The sequence below is a fragment of the Gymnoscopelus microlampas genome, assembly GCF_963454915.1.
Source record: "Gymnoscopelus microlampas genome assembly, chromosome: 3".
NCBI lineage: Eukaryota > Metazoa > Chordata > Actinopteri > Myctophiformes > Myctophidae > Gymnoscopelus > Gymnoscopelus microlampas.
In genome coordinates, this window is record NC_139940.1 from 30,125,823 (window position 1) to 30,144,587 (window position 18,765).

The 18,765-nt window shown below is 40.5% G+C and overlaps 1 protein-coding gene across 1 annotated transcript; it reads left to right on the plus strand.

Annotated features, from left to right (window-relative positions):
• The first annotated feature begins 1,771 nt into the window (after window positions 1-1,771).
• colec10 (collectin sub-family member 10 (C-type lectin)) lies at window positions 1,772-16,570 on the plus strand. Its single transcript, XM_084053513.1, has 9 exons — window positions 1,772-1,877; window positions 2,424-2,538; window positions 2,629-2,774; window positions 5,783-5,854; window positions 11,444-11,515; window positions 14,137-14,190; window positions 15,242-15,337; window positions 15,546-15,757; window positions 16,038-16,570. The coding sequence occupies exons 3-9, from the start codon at window positions 2,675-2,677 to the stop codon at window positions 16,245-16,247; spliced, it is 816 nt and encodes a 271-aa protein (XP_083909639.1). The 5' UTR covers window positions 1,772-1,877; window positions 2,424-2,538; window positions 2,629-2,674; the 3' UTR covers window positions 16,248-16,570.
• The last annotated feature ends 2,195 nt before the right edge of the window (window positions 16,571-18,765 follow it).

Consider the following 18,765-nt stretch of genomic DNA (forward strand, 5'->3'; position numbering starts at 1 on the left):
CACAGAGGACGCTGTGACCATCATCACTGACATGTTCAAAACTGTTTAAAAAATGGACTTCAAGGTCAAGGGATAAGTACAATAATATGTTTCCTCCCAATTTATTTCAGTGATGTGGCTCTGATGCAGACAGCCATGTTTATTACACAATGTCTGGTGTTAAACTTTAAATTTGAGATAAATGGCAAAAATGTTGTAGTAAAACCAACCGTTTTAAAGTGGCAGTGAAAACAAGGCCATTTTGTGGTCACCCCAGGAGTGTGAATCACACTGAAACATTCTTAATGAGAGAATGCCATCTAAACCACATGTAAACAATTAGCCTTCAGGATAATAGGGCTGTTCCAAGGGCGGCCCGCCTGCACGTGTGTGTTGTGTGTGCGCGCGTGTGTGTGCATTCGAGCGTGTGCGTGCGTGCGTGCGTGCGTGCGTGCGTGCGTGCGTGCGTGCGTGCGTGCGTGCGTGCGTGCGTGCGTGCGCGTACGTGCGTACGTGCGTGCGTGTGAGTGAGTGAGTGTGACTGTGATGCTGTGTGCACAAACCCAGAGGGAATGCTTCACTTTCCCAGATCCTGGCAGAGACCGTGTCAGATAGAAAGGGAAAGACAGATACTGAAAGAGGCTGGAGAATCCAACGTAAACAAACACACACACATTTTAACCACTTATTTATGTCCACATAACCACACAAACACACACACACACACACACACACACACACACACGCACGCGCACAAACACGTTACTATGCATAACGTAAGCGCCTTCAATCCTTTGTTTAAGCCTACAGTCAATTTCCTAACATTTCAACATTTCAAATCTTCATGCCAAAAAAAGGTATCCTGATCAAACCCCAAGTTTAACAGAATATTTAACGGTATATTAAGGCCAGACACATCACCCTCTTCACGGTGAAGACAGGGTAGAATGTCCTCACTTCCTGCTCATGCCGCACACTGATTACAACTAACTAAACTCTGTTACTTTTAATTAGGGACCTCCTGATATCACCAGTCCCACCCTGCGACTTCAAAAGACCACAACGCTCTGGTGTCCCCGAAGATTCATCTTGCTGATGAAGAGCTTCATCCGACATCCCAGGAAACATAAATCAAGGACGCGGAAACCTTGTCGTGTGCCAAGACATGTGGCTCCGGCCGAGTGTGTGTGTGTGTGTGTGTGTGTGTGTGTGTGTGTGTGTGTGTGTGTGTGTGTGTGTGTGTGTGTGTGTGTGTGTGTGTGTGTGTGTGTGTGTGTGTGTGTGTGTGTGTGTGTGTGTGTGTGTGTGTGGTTTGTGGTGAGGAGGGTGGGTGGCAGTAAGGATGAGAATGATGAGAAGAATGAAGAGGACCCGAGGCACTACACCCTTGTTGATAAGGAAACAACACTGCTTTTGGTGACTCAGGAATAGCGGACATTGCACGGACCAAAGAATATCCGGACATAATTGTCTGCTGTTGTTGTCTTTATTTTTCTTTCATTATTCATCACCGACAGTGACCACATCAAGCACTTCAGCATTATTCTACAAGCCCAGGATTCTACAAGCTGAGCTTGTGGATCGGCTATTTTCGGAAAAGAGATTTTGTGTAAAAGGGAAAAGGATGGGAGCTATTAAACCACGGGGACAAGTATATACAGTAGGGTTTGACAACTGCACTTTGCTCTGTTAATGATAATGTTACTGACCATATTCAGATGACAACCATTTTGTTCTTACTTCATAGACACGGGAGGTGGGGTTTCCCCACTACCAATTATGGTGTATTACCCTCCAATTCACCACTACCCTCCAGAGCTGTATTATTGCACCCTGCCTCAGTGTCTGAACTTGTACACCTGCGTTATGCCATACTTATTCAATACCAATTTTGAATGGTAAATTATCTGCCTGGTTTGTTTTTCTCCACACTTTTTGTCTCTCTGATCAAGGTTTTTTGTTGGATGTGTCACTTAACTACTCCTATATTCATGGATTTGGACTTTCTAAATTGTTTGTAATTTTGCTCCAATTAATCTGCCTTTGGTTTTGTGTCAATTACAAGTATGTTATGTGTTATATGTACTTACTACACACCCAATTAAATATGGACAGAGTTTCCACAGGGAGCAGAGACTAAGGAATGCAGTAATCTGTGTTGTTTGACATCATGTCAGTTTTATGATAAGGTTCTGTAAACAAGTGTATGTGTGTGTGTGCGTGTGTGTGTGTGTGTGTGTGTGTGTGTGTGTGTGTGTGTGTGTGTGTGTGTGTGTGTGTGTGTGTGCGTGCGTGCGTGCGTGCGTGCGTGCGTGCGTGCGTGCGTGCGTGCGTGCGTGCGTGCGTTCACGTGCGCGTGTGTGGGTGCAGATGTGGTCTATAAACAACATGTCCACTCATTAGTGCTGCACTGATCCAACCCTCCATCAATATATTTTCAACAGATGATGTCAGTTGTACCATCTAAACCAGCATTGCTTCTTTCCTGCATACCAACGTAGTAATTCTTTTGCTGGATCTCCTATTCCGCAGCAGCCCTTCACAAACCTCTGGATCAAGGTAGTGTTCAATAGCTAGCGTGCATAACCAGAACCTTTGGGAAGTTGTGATGCGTCATTGGTGACCGTGAACTAACCGTGTCAATTGCAGCTACTGGACTGTGTTAGACTGGTGGGATTCGGGAGAAGACACAAAGATGAGGAGATTGCTGGTATTTTGTGTGTTGTCAGCTGTCTGCAGTTATCTCCATGCGTCACCAGAAGTCTGTACTAATACCATACTACCTGGATCTAAAGGTGAGACTTTTCTGTGTGTGTGTGTGTGTGTGTGTGTGTGTGTGTGTGTGTGTGTGCGTGCGTGCGTGCGTGCGTGCGTGCGTGCGTGCGTGCGTGCGTGCGTGCGTGCGTGCGTGCGTGTGTGGGGAAAAAAAAAACCTCTGAACGTTGATATCGAAGTGCAAAGTGAAAAGTCTTTAAATGTATAAAGTGACTGGAAAAAAGCACCCATAGTACATGATAGGGGTTACAGAATGCATGAAAAAGACACCATGCATGTAATGTCCTGTAATTTATTGGCTAACAGTTTGCTGCCCCGTAGTCTTTTGGAGGGAATGCCTTTGTCAGTATGTTTTCTGTTTTTATGACATCCAGTAGCAGCCTCCCCGCTGGTTCAGACAGCAATAACCATGTGGAGACAACAGACAGACCTAATAAACTGTACAGTTACTTCCATTTGTTGATTCAGCTTGTAGTTTCGTTCACACCGGTCGAAAAAGAACGGCCTGAAAAGAGTTTGGCCAGAGTTTAGCATGTGCCCTTTATCTACACCGTACAAACCACAAGTGTTAATTTAACTCTGAGAGTGTAAATAAACACACAGGAATTCTGGAGTATAGTGTATCCAACTTGGCTCCAGGTCTCTGGTAAAGATTTTAAAGTTGTGTGTTGTCCACCAATATGAAATACGGAGTTTATTGGGATTTCACCGTATCAAGTTATGTCCATTCCAAAGTGATGGCAAAGTTTGGTTGTGTTTCATTGTGTTGTCTTATAATGTGCTCTTTGGTACAGTAAGTGGAACTGAACAGAGTTGTGTTGTGGTGCAGTGAATATGGGGCAGCGGTGGCCTAAAGGTTAGAGCATTTGTGACTGAAAGGTCCCTAGTTCGATCCCTGGACATGTAGGAAAAATCTGTGTGGGGAAGTGACCCCAGACTTAGTGTCCAACAGTATAAGGTTGTGGTCAGCTCTCAGGTTTTAGTGGTGTGTGTGAGAGAGAGAGAGAGAGAGAGAGAGAGAGAGAGAGAGAGAGAGAGAGAATGTTGTGTTCACTGGTACATTGTAATGAACAGTGTTGAGTCATGGTGCAGTGAATCGTATTGCAGCGATTCTCAACCTATGGGCCGGGGCCCAGGTGGGCCGGGGAAAGATATACGATTTTATTCATAATGTAACATTAATGTTAAAGGAGAATTCCGGACTACCTTTTTCTTACCTTTATATGATATTATTATATCCTAGGACAAGTGGTACAGTAGAAAAGAATCATAAGCCCATCCCGAGTCTAATAGCTCCATTTTTTTTTTTTGATAACTGATGTTCAGAAGCCACAGTGTTTTTGTCCCAAATGGGCCGCCGTAGTGTTTACAAGCTGACTTGGATGAAATCACGGGTGAAATCTCGTCTGGTGAGACTTCCGGAGGGGCGCATCTACAGTAACACGAACACTGTGGAGAATGTTCTGTCAATATGAATGTCAGATATCAACACAAAAAAACATCCGGTTAACTCTTTCAAAATAAAAGCCGCAACAAATACTTGGAAATATGCAGTGAAATAATAACAATGTCTCTCAAATAACAAGTCTTCAACTGTAAATAATGTAAATCCTATTAAGTGGTCAGATGGGTGGGCCATGAAAACTTTAAAGATTTTCAAGTGGGCCCTGATCCAGAAAAGGTTGTGAACTAACTGTCATTATGGTGTTTGGTTATACTCTTTGGTCCTCCACCCGACAATCCTCTGTTTATTCATTTCTGCTGAATCGTGGTGTGAAGCCCATTTGACCTTAAAGGTAAACTCTTACAGAAACACCAAGACTACACAGTAAAGTCCTCAGTGTTTATTTAACTGTCAGAGTGTAATACTTGACCCAGATAGACCCTTATGAGTCCATATTCACACTTCAGAGTTAAATGAACACTGATTATTTTACTGTGACTTGATTCTTTTCTCTGAATGACTCACTCACTCACTCACTCGCTTACTCACTCACTCACTCACTCACTCACTCACTCACTCACTCGCTCACGCAGACGCACGCACGAACGCACGCACGTGCGCGCGGACGCACACACGGACGGACGCACACATTCACACACACACACACACACACACACACACACACACACACACACGCACGCACACACATAAGCACGCAGGCACACAGACACAGAGACAGAGTATATACATATAAAGAAACCAGAAATGTCCGAGTTTTCATTTGGGTTGTCTATGTAAGCTGGAGGGTCTGACCTGCTATGACTGTGTGTATTTGGACAGCTGCTAGTGAACCGAACTGATTATTTATACAAGACTCATCCCAGGCACTGTAGACCATGGCTCCAGCATGTAATTGTGTGTCTGCATGGGTGTGTGTGTGTGTGTGGGTGTGTGTGTGTGTGTGTGTGTGTGTGTGTGTGTGTGTGTGTGTGTGTGTGTGTGTGTGTGTGTGTGTGTGTGTGTGTGTGTGTGTGTGTGTGTGTGTGTGTGTGCGCGTGTGTGCGTGTGCGCGCGTGCGTGCGTGTGTGTGTGTATGCGAGCTGCGCGTGTGTGTGTATGTATGCGAGCTGCGTGTGTGCATGCGTGCATGCGTGCATGCGCACATGTACATGTACATGCGCATGCGCACGTCTGTGTTTCACGCATACATTTCACAGCAAAATCTTCAATGTTCATTTAGCTCAATGTTTAATGTAAAAATGGACCAAAATGGACCCGTTTTTACATTCTCAGAGATAAAAACACTAGGGCCGGGTGAGACTAAATCGCATACATATATATATATATATTAATATATGATATTAATATTATGGTCATGATAAAATCATATTGTGATGATAATATCAATTTCATATAGTATAAAATAAGGCTAAGTGATTAAAACCATTGAAAGACAATACTGATATCCAAAATCCCAGACATTCCTAGTCTCATATTACTATATTGATAAAACATAATATTGCTTTATTGCCTAGCCCTACTGGACACTCCATCTCACACAGACTGCAAATTGTTTTCCCTCAGGAGACCAAGGTGAGGTTGGTGAGGTGGGAGAGCTGGGGAAACTGGGGAAGACTGGGCCTCCAGGACCTCCAGGTATTGACAGCTTTCATTAATCCATCCTACTATCCTGTTCATTGTTTTCCTTCCATCACTTCATCCATCATTCCATTCATCTAAGTGTTTACTTATTCAATGCGTCGTTTGTTACAAAAACGAAAGAAAAGAAAAAAAACGGTGATACCGTCTGTTGAAAAAAAGAGGAAGTTGGCTGGTTATAAAAATATGCAAGGAGATTTTGTACGGATTGTAAGGCCATGGTGGAACCAAATTCATTTTAAATTCATTCAAAATCATTTCCAGACCCTTCTTGACATTCTGTTTTTCTGGGTTATCTGACACTGAGAGACAGTTCTTGCTCTTTCCCACAAGGAAGACCAACTTGGCACTGTTCATATCCACATTCATGCTCCACTCCCTGACAGTTCAAATCTGATCTTATCACCCATATGATACACATCTTAACAGGAAGTCAGTTGACTACATGCTACTGTACATTTAGAATAGTATTTCTGACATTTGCAATGCTAATACCAATGCCATTTGAAGTTTCAATGTATCTGTGTTACCCCAATCACACATTATTTAGTTAAATGACATATTTCAAGAAAATGGTACAAAATCTGTATCATTTAACTGGAAATGATAACAAGAAAATAAACTGTATTATATCAGTGCAGAAATTAAAACATATAATAGTTTTTACTTGCACAGTATACACAAGAATATCCTCATTTATCCTTTCACCAAGAGACGTTTAACCCTGGACAAGTACTGTACACTTCACATTAAAAGGGTATTTCAGTATAAAGAGATATTAATCCTAAAATCCATCCCTTATTATCTTCACACATCATGATCTCAGCTCATTACAGTGAGCTCACAGTAAAATCCTCAGTGTTATCCATTTGTAACAACTCTGTGTTCCATTTGTAGAGTTAAATAAACACTGAGGATTTTACTGTGCAGATGTCCATGCTTTTCCAGTTTTGTTTTGTTACATATACCACAGATTTTGGACTGTGGGATACAGATGCCTTGCACTGCTGTGCTTCTTTGGAGGAAGTTCATGTGTTATTGCTGCTGAGGCAGTGTTGTCCTGCCTCACAGTTTACTGGATGTGTTCAAATCGGACTGGCTGGCTGACCAATCAGGCATACTGTATAGTATACAGATGTATGCACACACACACACACACACACACACACACACACACACACACACACACACACACACACACACACACACACACACACACACACACACACACACACACACACACACACACACACACACACACACACACACACACACACACACACACACACACACACACACACACACACACACACACACACACACACACACACACACACACACAAAAGCTTGTTTATTATGTTTTGAAAATACGTCGTTTCAGTTTAGTTTTCATTATATTGTTAGTTTTTTTATTGTGATATTGGGTATTTGTCAGGGGTGAGATTAAAAAAGGTCAGAAAAGGTATTGTGGAATAAAACCTCAACAAAACACTAACAGTTTAAAAACGGTAGATGGTAGATTTCATATCCATCCAAAATACTAGGCTTATGCCTGAAATAAATTGAAATCATCAGAGTGCGTGAATAACAAACATCAGGATTGTTTGAGACTTTTTCCAGAAAGAAGGAAGGAGTGAAAAAAAGGCAGATCAAAATAAAATGAACCTTGGCTTCTGCATTTTCAACTTTTCAACTCGGGGGCAACTTTTCAACAGTATATGGCAAACCCAATCATTATGGTTTGCTGTGTGTACGTTTACTGTAGGAATGAACACAAGCTCCTATGATGTGTTCTCACTGTATTATGTCAGCAGCTCTGTAGGATGACACATGTGTTCCCCGGCTTAATTTAGTCTCCTTTACAGGAAACGTCCAACGGTCGTTTACTTTAGCAGTGTTTAAAAAAGGCATACTTGACTGTTAATGATGCTTTCAGGGATCCGTTTGGGCATCTAAAATAGCTTCTCACTCCAACTTCCCGGGGCAAACAAGCAATTGTCCTAAATTTGTATATTCATGTAATTTACTATGCTCGAAAATGCTCTTAAAGTCGAGGAGCTTTTTTCCCTGCCTCTGAATGTTGCAATCAGTTCACCTAGTGAGCGGTAAGTGCTAGTATAGCAGACCAGAGTGTATACTGTATAGACCACTGAATACTGTGTGCCGTTTTGCTAAACCAAATCTGGCTGAGGACCTTTGTTATTGTATGTTATTACACGGCTTGGTTGAATGTGCAATTCTGATTGGTCAATCATTGCATTCAGTGGTCTGTTATTTCTCGATAGCAGACCACTGCTATGAAGAACGGACCGTTGCCATGGACATAGCACCTGTATCATATCAATCCGTGGCACTTTTTTTGCTGTATAAACAAACAAATGATGTAATTTAACTGCCAAACTTCTGTCAGGGTTTATTTCTCAATAAGGACCGCCTCGCTGTTCATCATCCCTTACTTAATCAACCACGACTACACCCCCACCACTCTTTCTTTCATAATCATCTCTGTTGTGTTTGATAACACATACTGTATAGGTCATTACAGTAATAAATGTCATAGCAAATTGCCACTGGACAATCAGTGTGGCCAGACTTCTTTGCAATTTGCTGGATTTAGAAGGTTGTATTAAATAACAAGTACAGATATGAAAATAAGAGTCACTCTCACTGTGACTAATATTCAAATTCAAAAAGAGGAAACCCAAGAAATGGCTCTCAGGACTCTCCGATTGGAATAGTAGAATGTTGAATTATGCCTTTACCCTAGCAGCTGGAGAGTCTAGAGTAGACGTTACACCAGTTGGAGGGTTGGTCATTATAAAGAGCACACCATATTGATGGCAGGGACTGTTATCTGGAGGTTTAGATCGACAGTTAAACTGGCACCTACTGTACCATACTTAGTGCCATCTTGTGAGAGCTGCTTTTGTTGAAATTGTTCCAAAATCAAATCACCTCTTGCGACATCTATTCCCACCGTACCGTATGTCAATATAATTGATATTATCTAACACTGGCAATTCCTTCTTGAATAAAAAAAAAAGAAAGGCCAGAAATTGCAGGTCTGTATCAGACGTCAGTTTGTCAAAATCTTAATGATGAAGCATCTTAGGCATTCAAGTGGAAAATTGGAAAAATAAACACAGGGATACTGAAATCAAACATAGAAGACCTCACAAAAAAAGAAAAACCTCAGAAATGTCACTAACCACTTACAAAATTGTGAGAGAGAACATTTTGAAAGAGGGTGTGTGTGTGTGTGTGTGTGTGTGTGTGTGTGTGTGTGTGTGTGTGTGTGTGTGTGTGTGTGTGTGTGTGTGTGTGTGTGTGTGTGTGTGTGTGTGTGTGTGTCTGTCTGTCTGTCTGTCTGTCTGTCTGTCTGTCTGTCTGTCTGTCTGTCTGTCTGTCTGTCTGTCTGTCTGTCTGTCTGTCTGTGTGTGCGTGCGTGCGTGCGGGCGGGCGGGCGGGCGTGCGTGTGTGTTACACTTCACTTATTATTTCAAACTCCATCCATTTGCAGCCGAATTATTTCCTGAGGAAAGACTCATTCTGGTCCTGGCAGGAAGCCTTTGCCTTCACAGACTTTTTCCCATAAAGTTTCTCTTTCATATTCTTGACCCTCCTACTTTCACACACTAAGAAATAATACATTGAGTAAGTGCTCATTTACAAGGAATTTGGCTTGAGATTTTTTTGCACAATATCAACCAAAGAAATGGAAATACAAATATAAAACAGAAGAATAAATTGTACCTGCAGACATACACATAGAAATGTGGATGCATCTGATTCATTTCACAAGAAAAGACAACACATTACAACAAAAATAAACAAGTAGAACAGCAAGTTAACACAAATAGAGAGCCTTGACGCCATAGGACAGCGCTGTCTTTGGATGAGATGGTGACAGCGAGTGAGTAATGTGCATTGTCCAAGTGGTAAGCAGGCAAGGTGGAGAACTGACAATTGAGTTAAGTCAGAACATTAGCCGAATAGTGCGCTGTACTGTAGCATATTTAAAGAATCACACTCTCAGACACTGGTACTACACAGTAAAATGCTCAGTGTTCATTGAATTTGGTTCGCATTTGTTCCCTCTCTGAATTACAAATAGATACATTAACACAGAGGATGTTGTTGTGTACCTCTAAATGTCTCAGTTCATGTCATTCCTTAAGAGGGATCAGGTACTTACCTATTAACAGCTTTGCTCATATTGTGCATGAACATAACCATTTCCTGTTAATTTCTGTATTTGTATTTGCTGCTGTAGTGTATTGTTTACATGTTCTCCAATGTTATGTTTCCTGAATAAATTAGACAATGTTGGCAAAAATAAACATAATTGTTCTTTTAATAAGTAAGGCACATCCTCCGTGTCTTGGTGCAGAGACAAACTGCAAAAACAGAATCATGAAAAACAAGATGGGGGCTCACAACTCACTTTTAAGTACTCCAAATTTAATATATTTTCAAGTATACTTGAAAAAGACCGCAAGGGTCGAAACGTCGTATCTGCTGCTGTTTGACATAAATAAAATTTGGAGCATTTAAAAGTGAGTTGCCCACATCTTGTTTTTCCTCAAGAATCCAACAAACCACAGTATGTTTTGGGTAATGGTCAGCACTATCAAGTGTGTGAGTCACAGGCAAAGGGCTAAACATGCCAGACTGACAGTATTATGGTCCTTTAAATACCAAACTGAAAACTGCAACAAACAAAAAATGCCTCAGGGACTAATAATAGGGCCTGATTACAAAGACATTTCATGTATTGTATGTTTAAGTGTAAGAAATTTTGATTTAAAAAGAAATAATGCAGTTCAAATAATCTGCTATGGATTGGGCTACTGCCATTACACTGCATTACTCAAACTGAGTCTTTCTTTTATTATATACAGTACATGTTTAAATATTGTTTCAAATGTATTGAAATTACCTGAATTCTGTGAATAACATCTTGCAATACCATCTTCTACCTGTCTCTATGCAGTCGTTTTTGTTGATGCCCAAAATAAATCCTCCCCACCCCATGTATTAAAATTAACAATAATAGAGTCATCCAAAGCAAAATTACTGTTCAGAGAAAGTTGGAAAACAACCTCAGGGCGGAGGAGAAATGTCCCAAAAGAAATTAGGAACATGCAATTACACTGATGATGTTATAAATAAGAAAATAATTGCAAAATGGAATTTTACATAGCCACAATAAATGTTAACAAAAATATCAGAGTTGAAATTGCATGGACATTAATGTCAAAATGATGTCTGTAAAAGGTTTGTATAATTATATTATGCAATTCTACTGTTGAGGTTGCAGTTTTGGAATTATCTTTTCTAATTCATAAGATTAGATAAGACTTGGCTTTAGGGAGACATAATGAGCACAAGACCAAAATAAATGTATTTATATTATTCACCTGCAGTTTATTGATTCTATAATTGCTTCTCCTGTTTGTGTTGATTGTATTGAAACATACAGCCAACATGCAGCCAAATAGTAAACATTATGATTCTGCTGTCTGTCTATCTCCTCTCCCAAACCACTGCTCTTGCCCCCCCCCACCCCCACCCACCCCCCTCCAGGAATGGCAGGAGAGTCTGGTCTTAAAGGACAGGTGGGCCATATAGGGAAGACTGGGCCTTTGGGAGACAAAGGTATCACAATGATGGATAATCTTTTGAACCTCTGGAAAAGCTCAAATGTATTGCACTCTCTCTCTCTCTCTCTCTCTCTCTCTCTCTCTCTCTCTCTCTCTCTCTCTCTCTCTCTCTCTCTCTCTCTCTCTCTCTCTCTCTCTCTCTCTCTCACACACTCTCCCTCTCTCTGTCTGATCAGGTGATTTTTGTGTCTGTGACATTGCTTATTTTGACAGTGTCATCACTTAGATTCCTTATTGAACATCATACACCTTAAAAGCACATTTTATATACATGCTGCGCCGGTTCTTCATGTAAAGGATGATTTTATCTGTCATGAACTACTAAAACTGTGTAAGTGTGACCCCAAAAAAAACTACCTGAGAAACCCAAATTGTAGGCGCAACAAAGAAAACTGTGGAGGGGGGGGAAATTCATCATTCCCTGGCAGAGAAGAATTATTTCCATCAACATTGCCTTCTGTGTGCCTCCTTGGCAGGAACAATTCATCCAACCTTAGGCCCTGTGGCTGTTCACCTTTTTGAAGCCTCAACCCCTTATACTCCATCCAAAACACAAGCGGTTCTTATGAAACCAAACTGATTTTTTACTGCGTCCCAATTCCCCTACAACTTATTCATAATGATAATGGCATTAGATTTAAATCGAATGCCACTCTACAAACAGCAGTGTTGCCTACTGCATTTGAATGCATCATTCCAATGGGAAATCTGAATTGAAACAAAATGTCTCCACAGCAGAGGGTACACCGCTGTATAAGGTAGTCACAAGATGTGAAAGTGATGTTTTTATTTTTGAAAAAATATTCCTTTAAAAATTGGGGGGAAATTAGTGAGGTTTGAGGGCTCTTCGTGATGACATGTCATAAAAGCTGAACATTATTTCTTTTAGTTAGTTAGTTTGTTTAATCTTGTTTGATTAATTTGCTCAAATTCAAAAGGAAATCCCAGATCTGTTAAGCGGTTGGTCGACCCTTCAATTCAACACTAAAGATAACAAGATATCTCAAACGCTACTGGTTGGATTGCCATTGGGATTTGCTGTGCACATTGATGCTCCCCAGATGATGAACCCTACACATTTTGGTGATCCATAGGGGCCTAACAGCAACCTTAGGCCAAAGTTCCCACATGAAGATATCTCACAATCTGATGGGTGGATTGTTATGTGATAGGTGACCAGGGGCGTCATTTTGGGGTTCCAGGGGATGGTGATTGCCACCCCCTAGCTTTTGCATTTAAACTCAAAATTCTGGTCTTTTATTCACATTTCCTCCACCTCAGAATGTTTTTTTGCAGATTAATCAGATTTTGGATCAATACTGATAAACACTTGTTTTCTTTCTGCAACCTTACGTTCATTAATCACTTTAAAACTGTCCCTATTTTGAGCATGTCTCATTACATAGCAAAAATAGCAGATCTACAATCTCACAGTGCGATGCATCGTGAGCTTGTAGATCGGCTATTTTTGAAATCGGGGTTAAGTGGTCACTTTTTTGCCACCCTCTACTTTTTTCTCTGGATATAACCTGTCCCATCCACCACAGCTTGCCAATTATGGGAATGCGCTTGTCAATGCGTGCAGCCGTCAGCTGCTCAACCCGGGCCTTTGCTCGCCTAGGTTTTATGCATGTAAAACTATTCTTTATTCAATTGAGAGTGAAACAAAACAACACTGATGGACCGCACTCTGGTGGGTGTCAGTACTAATGATTATTTGCTTTTTTATCCACATTTCCTGGCAGGGTAGGTAATTATAACATTCCCTAGGAAATGTTAAAATTCCCAAGTGGGGTTGGGAATGTTAAGATTCTCTGTTTTTCACAAAAACACACAGTGTGTGTGTGTGTGTGTGTGTGTGTGTGTGTGTGTGTGTGTGTGTGTGTGTGTGTGTGTGTGTGTGTGTGTGTGTGTGTGTGTGTGTGTGTGTGTGTGTGTGTGTGTGTGTGTGTGTGTGTGTGTGTGTGTGTGTTTACAACCACAGTTATGATGTACAGTTTTCAAGTGTACAGTGAGAAATCACCCAACTTAGAAAGGCCAGTTTATGCGGTACAATATCTGCCCTTTTTTACTCTCTGTCAAACAAAAACAACCCAGGGCAATGTTTGTATTGTAGCCCACTTCCCTTAAATTTCCAACTGACAGTTGGGGGGGTTAAGATTATCGGCCAGGTTCAAGTGCGGACATGTTACATGAGACATGGATATTTCCCTATTGTCTAGTAAATCTAGACGCCTGTTATAGAAAACATCTGACTTTCTAACCAAGATCTGTCTTTAAAATGTATTTATTGAGGTTCCCTTCTATAAATAAGATTAGATCTGGGTCACATTGGGTTGAAATCAGCTTTTACTGTTCCAGCGTAAATCTACAGTAATTGTGCTTGGAGCTGATTGAGGTATTGTGTAGTGCTGCTATCTAGTGGTAATGGCTTGTACTGTAAGTCTCATCTAAGAATGAAGCATTCATGTCTCAACAAAAAAGAGAGAGGTTTGACTGTGGGGTAATTTATCAACATCAACAACAATAAACAAACAAAAATCTGCCAAAAACCTACATTTCTGATATTATTCAGTCAGGAGTGTTTTTTCATTACGTGATTCTATTCCACTCTAGGTGACAAAGGTGACACAGGTTTGGGTGGACTCACTGGATTAAAAGGGAAACCAGGTGAGACGTTGACCTGGTTCACCTACATTTGAGTACACGTTTTTTTTTTAAAAGAGGGTTAATTTAAAGCTGCACTACAGTATGTAACTTTCGTCTTCTACCCTGGAATTCCTGCGCAAGTCCTGACATTTTTACCATTGAGCTAATGCCATAAGAGCCTGCCTGCTTACTCAGGGGATAAATTGAATATTGACCATCAGGTCAAAGTTCGTACAGATCCTGTGTCTAGATGAGACATGACCTTTGGCAGGATGTAAATGTCTCAATAAAAGAGCAGGGAGACAAAATACAGCCACCACCCAATTGTATATATTGTATTAACATACTCCACCATATATTGTCCAAAATAATAGTGCCGCTTTAATGGAGCTTTATGAGTCCATTTTTACACTCAGTTAAATTAGCATTCTTTTTATGACCATCAGTTATCCTGTTCCCTAAAATTAAGCCCCAAAAATTTCCTACAAAACATTACATTTAATCCACACTATCTTTGAAGGAGACAATCCATACAGTACAGTACATGTATGTTTGAAGAAGGTTTCATGAATATTTGTCATAGGCTAAACATGTAGCCTACTGTAATAGGCCTACAGTTTTCCCCCTATATAGCTTAAATCATAGTTAATCAGGATTAGCTTATGATTACAGTTAAACAGTATATGGAACTGTATACTACGAGTCAATCATTGATTTACAGGAGAGACAGAAAGCTGTTAAAGGGCTTTTAGCCCTAGTTTGTGACTAACACATTGGTCCCAAACCAGATACAATATCTTGAAAACTACAAGGGGTGTAAAGAGCGCCACTACCTCTAGGGTTGGCAAGCAGGGCTTTTAGACTCTGCCTTACTTCATGATAACCTGTGTATAGAATGATCGTGTTCATATATATATATATATATCTACACCTCAACTAAAACCATTGTGCATTACAGTACATGTGACTAACATGTACAATACTAGAATAATGGTCCTACATGATGTTATTACTATAGGTGTTTTGCCAACATACTGTGATTCTTACAATACGAAACGTTTTGATCAAACAGGCACCACGTGTGACTGTGGCAGATACAGGAAGGTGATTGGACAGCTGGACATCAATGTAGGGAAGCTTAGGAATGCTGTCAACTTTGTAAAGGATGGTAAGTCCAGAAAGGTAAAGTGATTATATACTGGGGAGACAAATGATCAGCATTCTGTTTGAACAGAATCTGGTGGTCTCAGGGGACAGGGGCATGATCCATGTCTAATTGTGACACATTCATTCTGATTGTGTTTATGTTTTGATTATTTAAAACAAAAAAAACATCCTCATAATAACATTTCAAGCCTCGCACCTGTCCTTCTCAGTGATCCTAGGGCTAAAGGAGACAGAGGACACTTACTATCTGTTGGTGAAGGAGTCCAGGAGGTTCAGAGAAGCTCTAATAAACTGTAAGCTAAGAGGAGGCAACCTGGCCATGCCCAAGACCAGACACACCAACCACCTCATGGCAGACTACGTCAATAATGCTGGACTGACAAGAGTTTTTATCGGGTTGCATGCTCAGACCAAGGACACAGTAAGTCCAGGTGCAGGTCATGTGCACATTGCAGGTGCTAACGAGTCCACGATGCCCACGATTCATATGCAATATGCATATGCATATTCACACAACATTAACTAAGTATGTATAATGCAGTAACTAAGTAAGGCATTTTAATTGCTAGCTTTCACTATTGCCATGATTTTTATAAGAACCCTTTTTTTATGATTTAAGTAATTTTCTCATTATTACTGTTAAAATATTGTTCCTTTCTACTGTCTCTCTCTCTCTTTGTCACTGTGCCATTTCCACTCAGGATGGAACAAAGGACCATGTATATACCGACTCCACCCCTCTGCGGGAGTTTGCAGCTTGGAGTCAAGGGGAGGAGCTGAACCCTGGCCTAGGTCCTATAATCAACTCTAGCTGTGTGGAGCTACACAGCACAGGCACCTGGGGTCACATCGACTGTGACATCAACATGTTCTATATCTGCGAATTCCCCAAGAGCAGGAGGAGAGGATGAGGGAGAGGAGGTGAAGTGGCGCCTCCCACAACATTGGGCAGTATTGAATAACTGAATATTTTCACTTAAAGGTCATGAAACAATATACTGTATATCGATCATTCGGTTAGATATATTATTCCTATTTACAGTGCCTCCACAAATAGAATAGATGCACAGGTATTTTTGTTGTCATATGCACAGAAAAATAATGTCAATTCACATACAACATGTCACATTCTTATCCAAGGTATAAATAAATAATGGTAATTAGTGTTGCATAGTTAGTTGATATTATATATCGTGCCACAAATAACAAAAGTAGCCCAAATACAAGCTCACAATGTGTCATGATGTGATGCGTTGTGAGCTTGTAGATTGGCCAAAATAGTGATGCCAGGGTAAATGTGTTTACGGTAATGAATGCAGAATCCATCAGATTAGGGTTTTCCTGTTCTTAATGTCTTAACATGTTAAAAAAATGTGAGCTTTTCTTTTTTCATATGAAAGTTTAGGATCAGACTGATTTGTGATATTTTCTGCATTTTAAATGTTTACCTTTTTATTTTATTATTAATATCATTGTGTTTGTTTATTTTTGCCAGATAATTCATAAAAATATTCTGACAATAACTGAGCAATTGACAGAGATCTTCCTTACTTCCTTGACTACTCTTATTGCTACATCCTCTTTACGAATGACAAATCAAGAGTTTCACACCAGATCAGCTACATGTCAGTCTCTTGGTGAGAGTATCTATATTCTTAAAATTAAACAAAAAAAATATTTGTGTGATTTGAATGTCAATGAGTATGAGTATTAGGTCTTATCATATGATCTCTGAACATTTACTCAAGAGAGGTTGCCACGCAGGCATAATCTAGGCATAAAATATTTGATGGTAGGTACCAAATTAATGTAGTATATTGTACCCAGTCCTGGAATTTCATCATTTTAGGAGCAAGGCCACTTGACCTTTGGTGTTGTAAGTTTCTGAGGGCACAAAGGTGAAATGCCTATATAATATTGTGCTATCTAGTGGTGTGGTCTATAGTCCAAACAGCCAACTGTTGTATGTTAGAACAAGAAACAAGAAACAAAATCATATTATGAATTAATTTACATATTTGAATGTAACTTAGATGTTGAAGAATAAAGACCAGTGTCACTTTAAACTTCAGAGGGTGGTGTTGGGGGTGGAAGTGTTGGGAGGGGTGGTGGCATGCAAACTATTTCATCATGTTCTCTGATTATGTCAACAAACTATTTTCAAAGCATACTTGAGTTTAATGCATGTAAAACTCATGCATGTAAGTGTTCAACAGAATATTGTTAACATAATTGTGGAGTGTGTTCATCACCCTCTTCCAATAGCTTTTTACTCCAATATATCTATTCATTTTCTTTCTGCTTTAGACACAGATACATTTTCTTTTGACCGTTAGACAGTGAGTGTTGGACTTTTACTAAACACATTAAACATTCAGTGTAACAAATCTGATTAGCCATAATCAGGCTGTGTAATAAACAGTATGGGCAATTTGACAGTGTGATGGCCACATGTGATGGCCACACAAAGTTGATTAAACATGGTGGACACTTGTCTTTTTTGGTTTATTAATTTAGTTTATATTTATTTTCAGCACTACATTCTACAAACATAAAGGACTACACACAACCGGTTGAATGACACACTGTTTATTGCAAGTTTGGTGATAAAGTTACGGACTGGAGTTATTTGTTGTCTGTTTAATGTTATTCTTTGTCTATTCCCCTTTGTGTCAAGAGTGGACTGATCACCCACAATATATGTTCCCCTCATGTCTCACTTTGGTGAGCTCAGTCTTGATGTAAAGTTCAGTTTGTCCTCTTTTGTTTTGGGCCATAGTGGCTTTTCTTATTTTTATGGAAAAAAATGAATTAAAAAAAAATCCTGGTGTCTCTCTTGCCGACCATCTCTGGTCCCTTACATATGGTGGCAGTGGTGGTGGGATCATCCGGTAGAGAGCAGGATATTCTTTTTCATTTTTTCCCCCCTTGCTCCACTGATGAACAATGGATTGTGGCAGAGGGAGAGGACCACCACAGGCGGATCCAGAGATGCAAGCAGATGGCACAGCCCATGGAGCCACTAGACTAGACAGGGCGCTGAGGGTGAAACCAGCAGAGAACCAACACTGACGGACCTGGCTGGCATTCTTCTTACCCGCATGGATGAGCAGGAGTCCTGGACTGCTCGTCTGAGGGAAGAGTCGGCACACCAGAAGCAACGTCTTATAATCCTCCCGGGGATGCAGTGGATGAAGAACCCCAATGGACGTATCACAAGGTGGTACTGGCCAGGCCAGTGAGGCCACCCTTCCGTTTTGCGGTTCAGCACATCCTGGTGGACTCAAGGTGACCTCAGACGTGAGAGTTCCGAAGGGAGGGAGTGTGTGATGGACTGCACCATGTCCCCTGTGCACATGGAGAGGGGCAGGGGTTTAATATGAGTTTGAATTTATTATTACAATTGAGAAGAAATGTATTTTGATATTT

Excerpts from the sequence above, each read along its gene's own strand:
- colec10 (XM_084053513.1), top strand. The coding sequence starts at position 2,675 with ATGAGGAGATTGCTGGTATTTTGTGTGTTGTCAGCTGTCTGCAGTTAT. Across the intron at positions 5,855-11,443 it reads TGGGCCTCCAGGACCTCCAG|GAATGGCAGGAGAGTCTGGT; the intron begins GTATTGACAGCT and ends ACCCCCCTCCAG. Across the intron at positions 15,338-15,545 it reads TGTCAACTTTGTAAAGGATG|TGATCCTAGGGCTAAAGGAG; the intron begins GTAAGTCCAGAA and ends TGTCCTTCTCAG.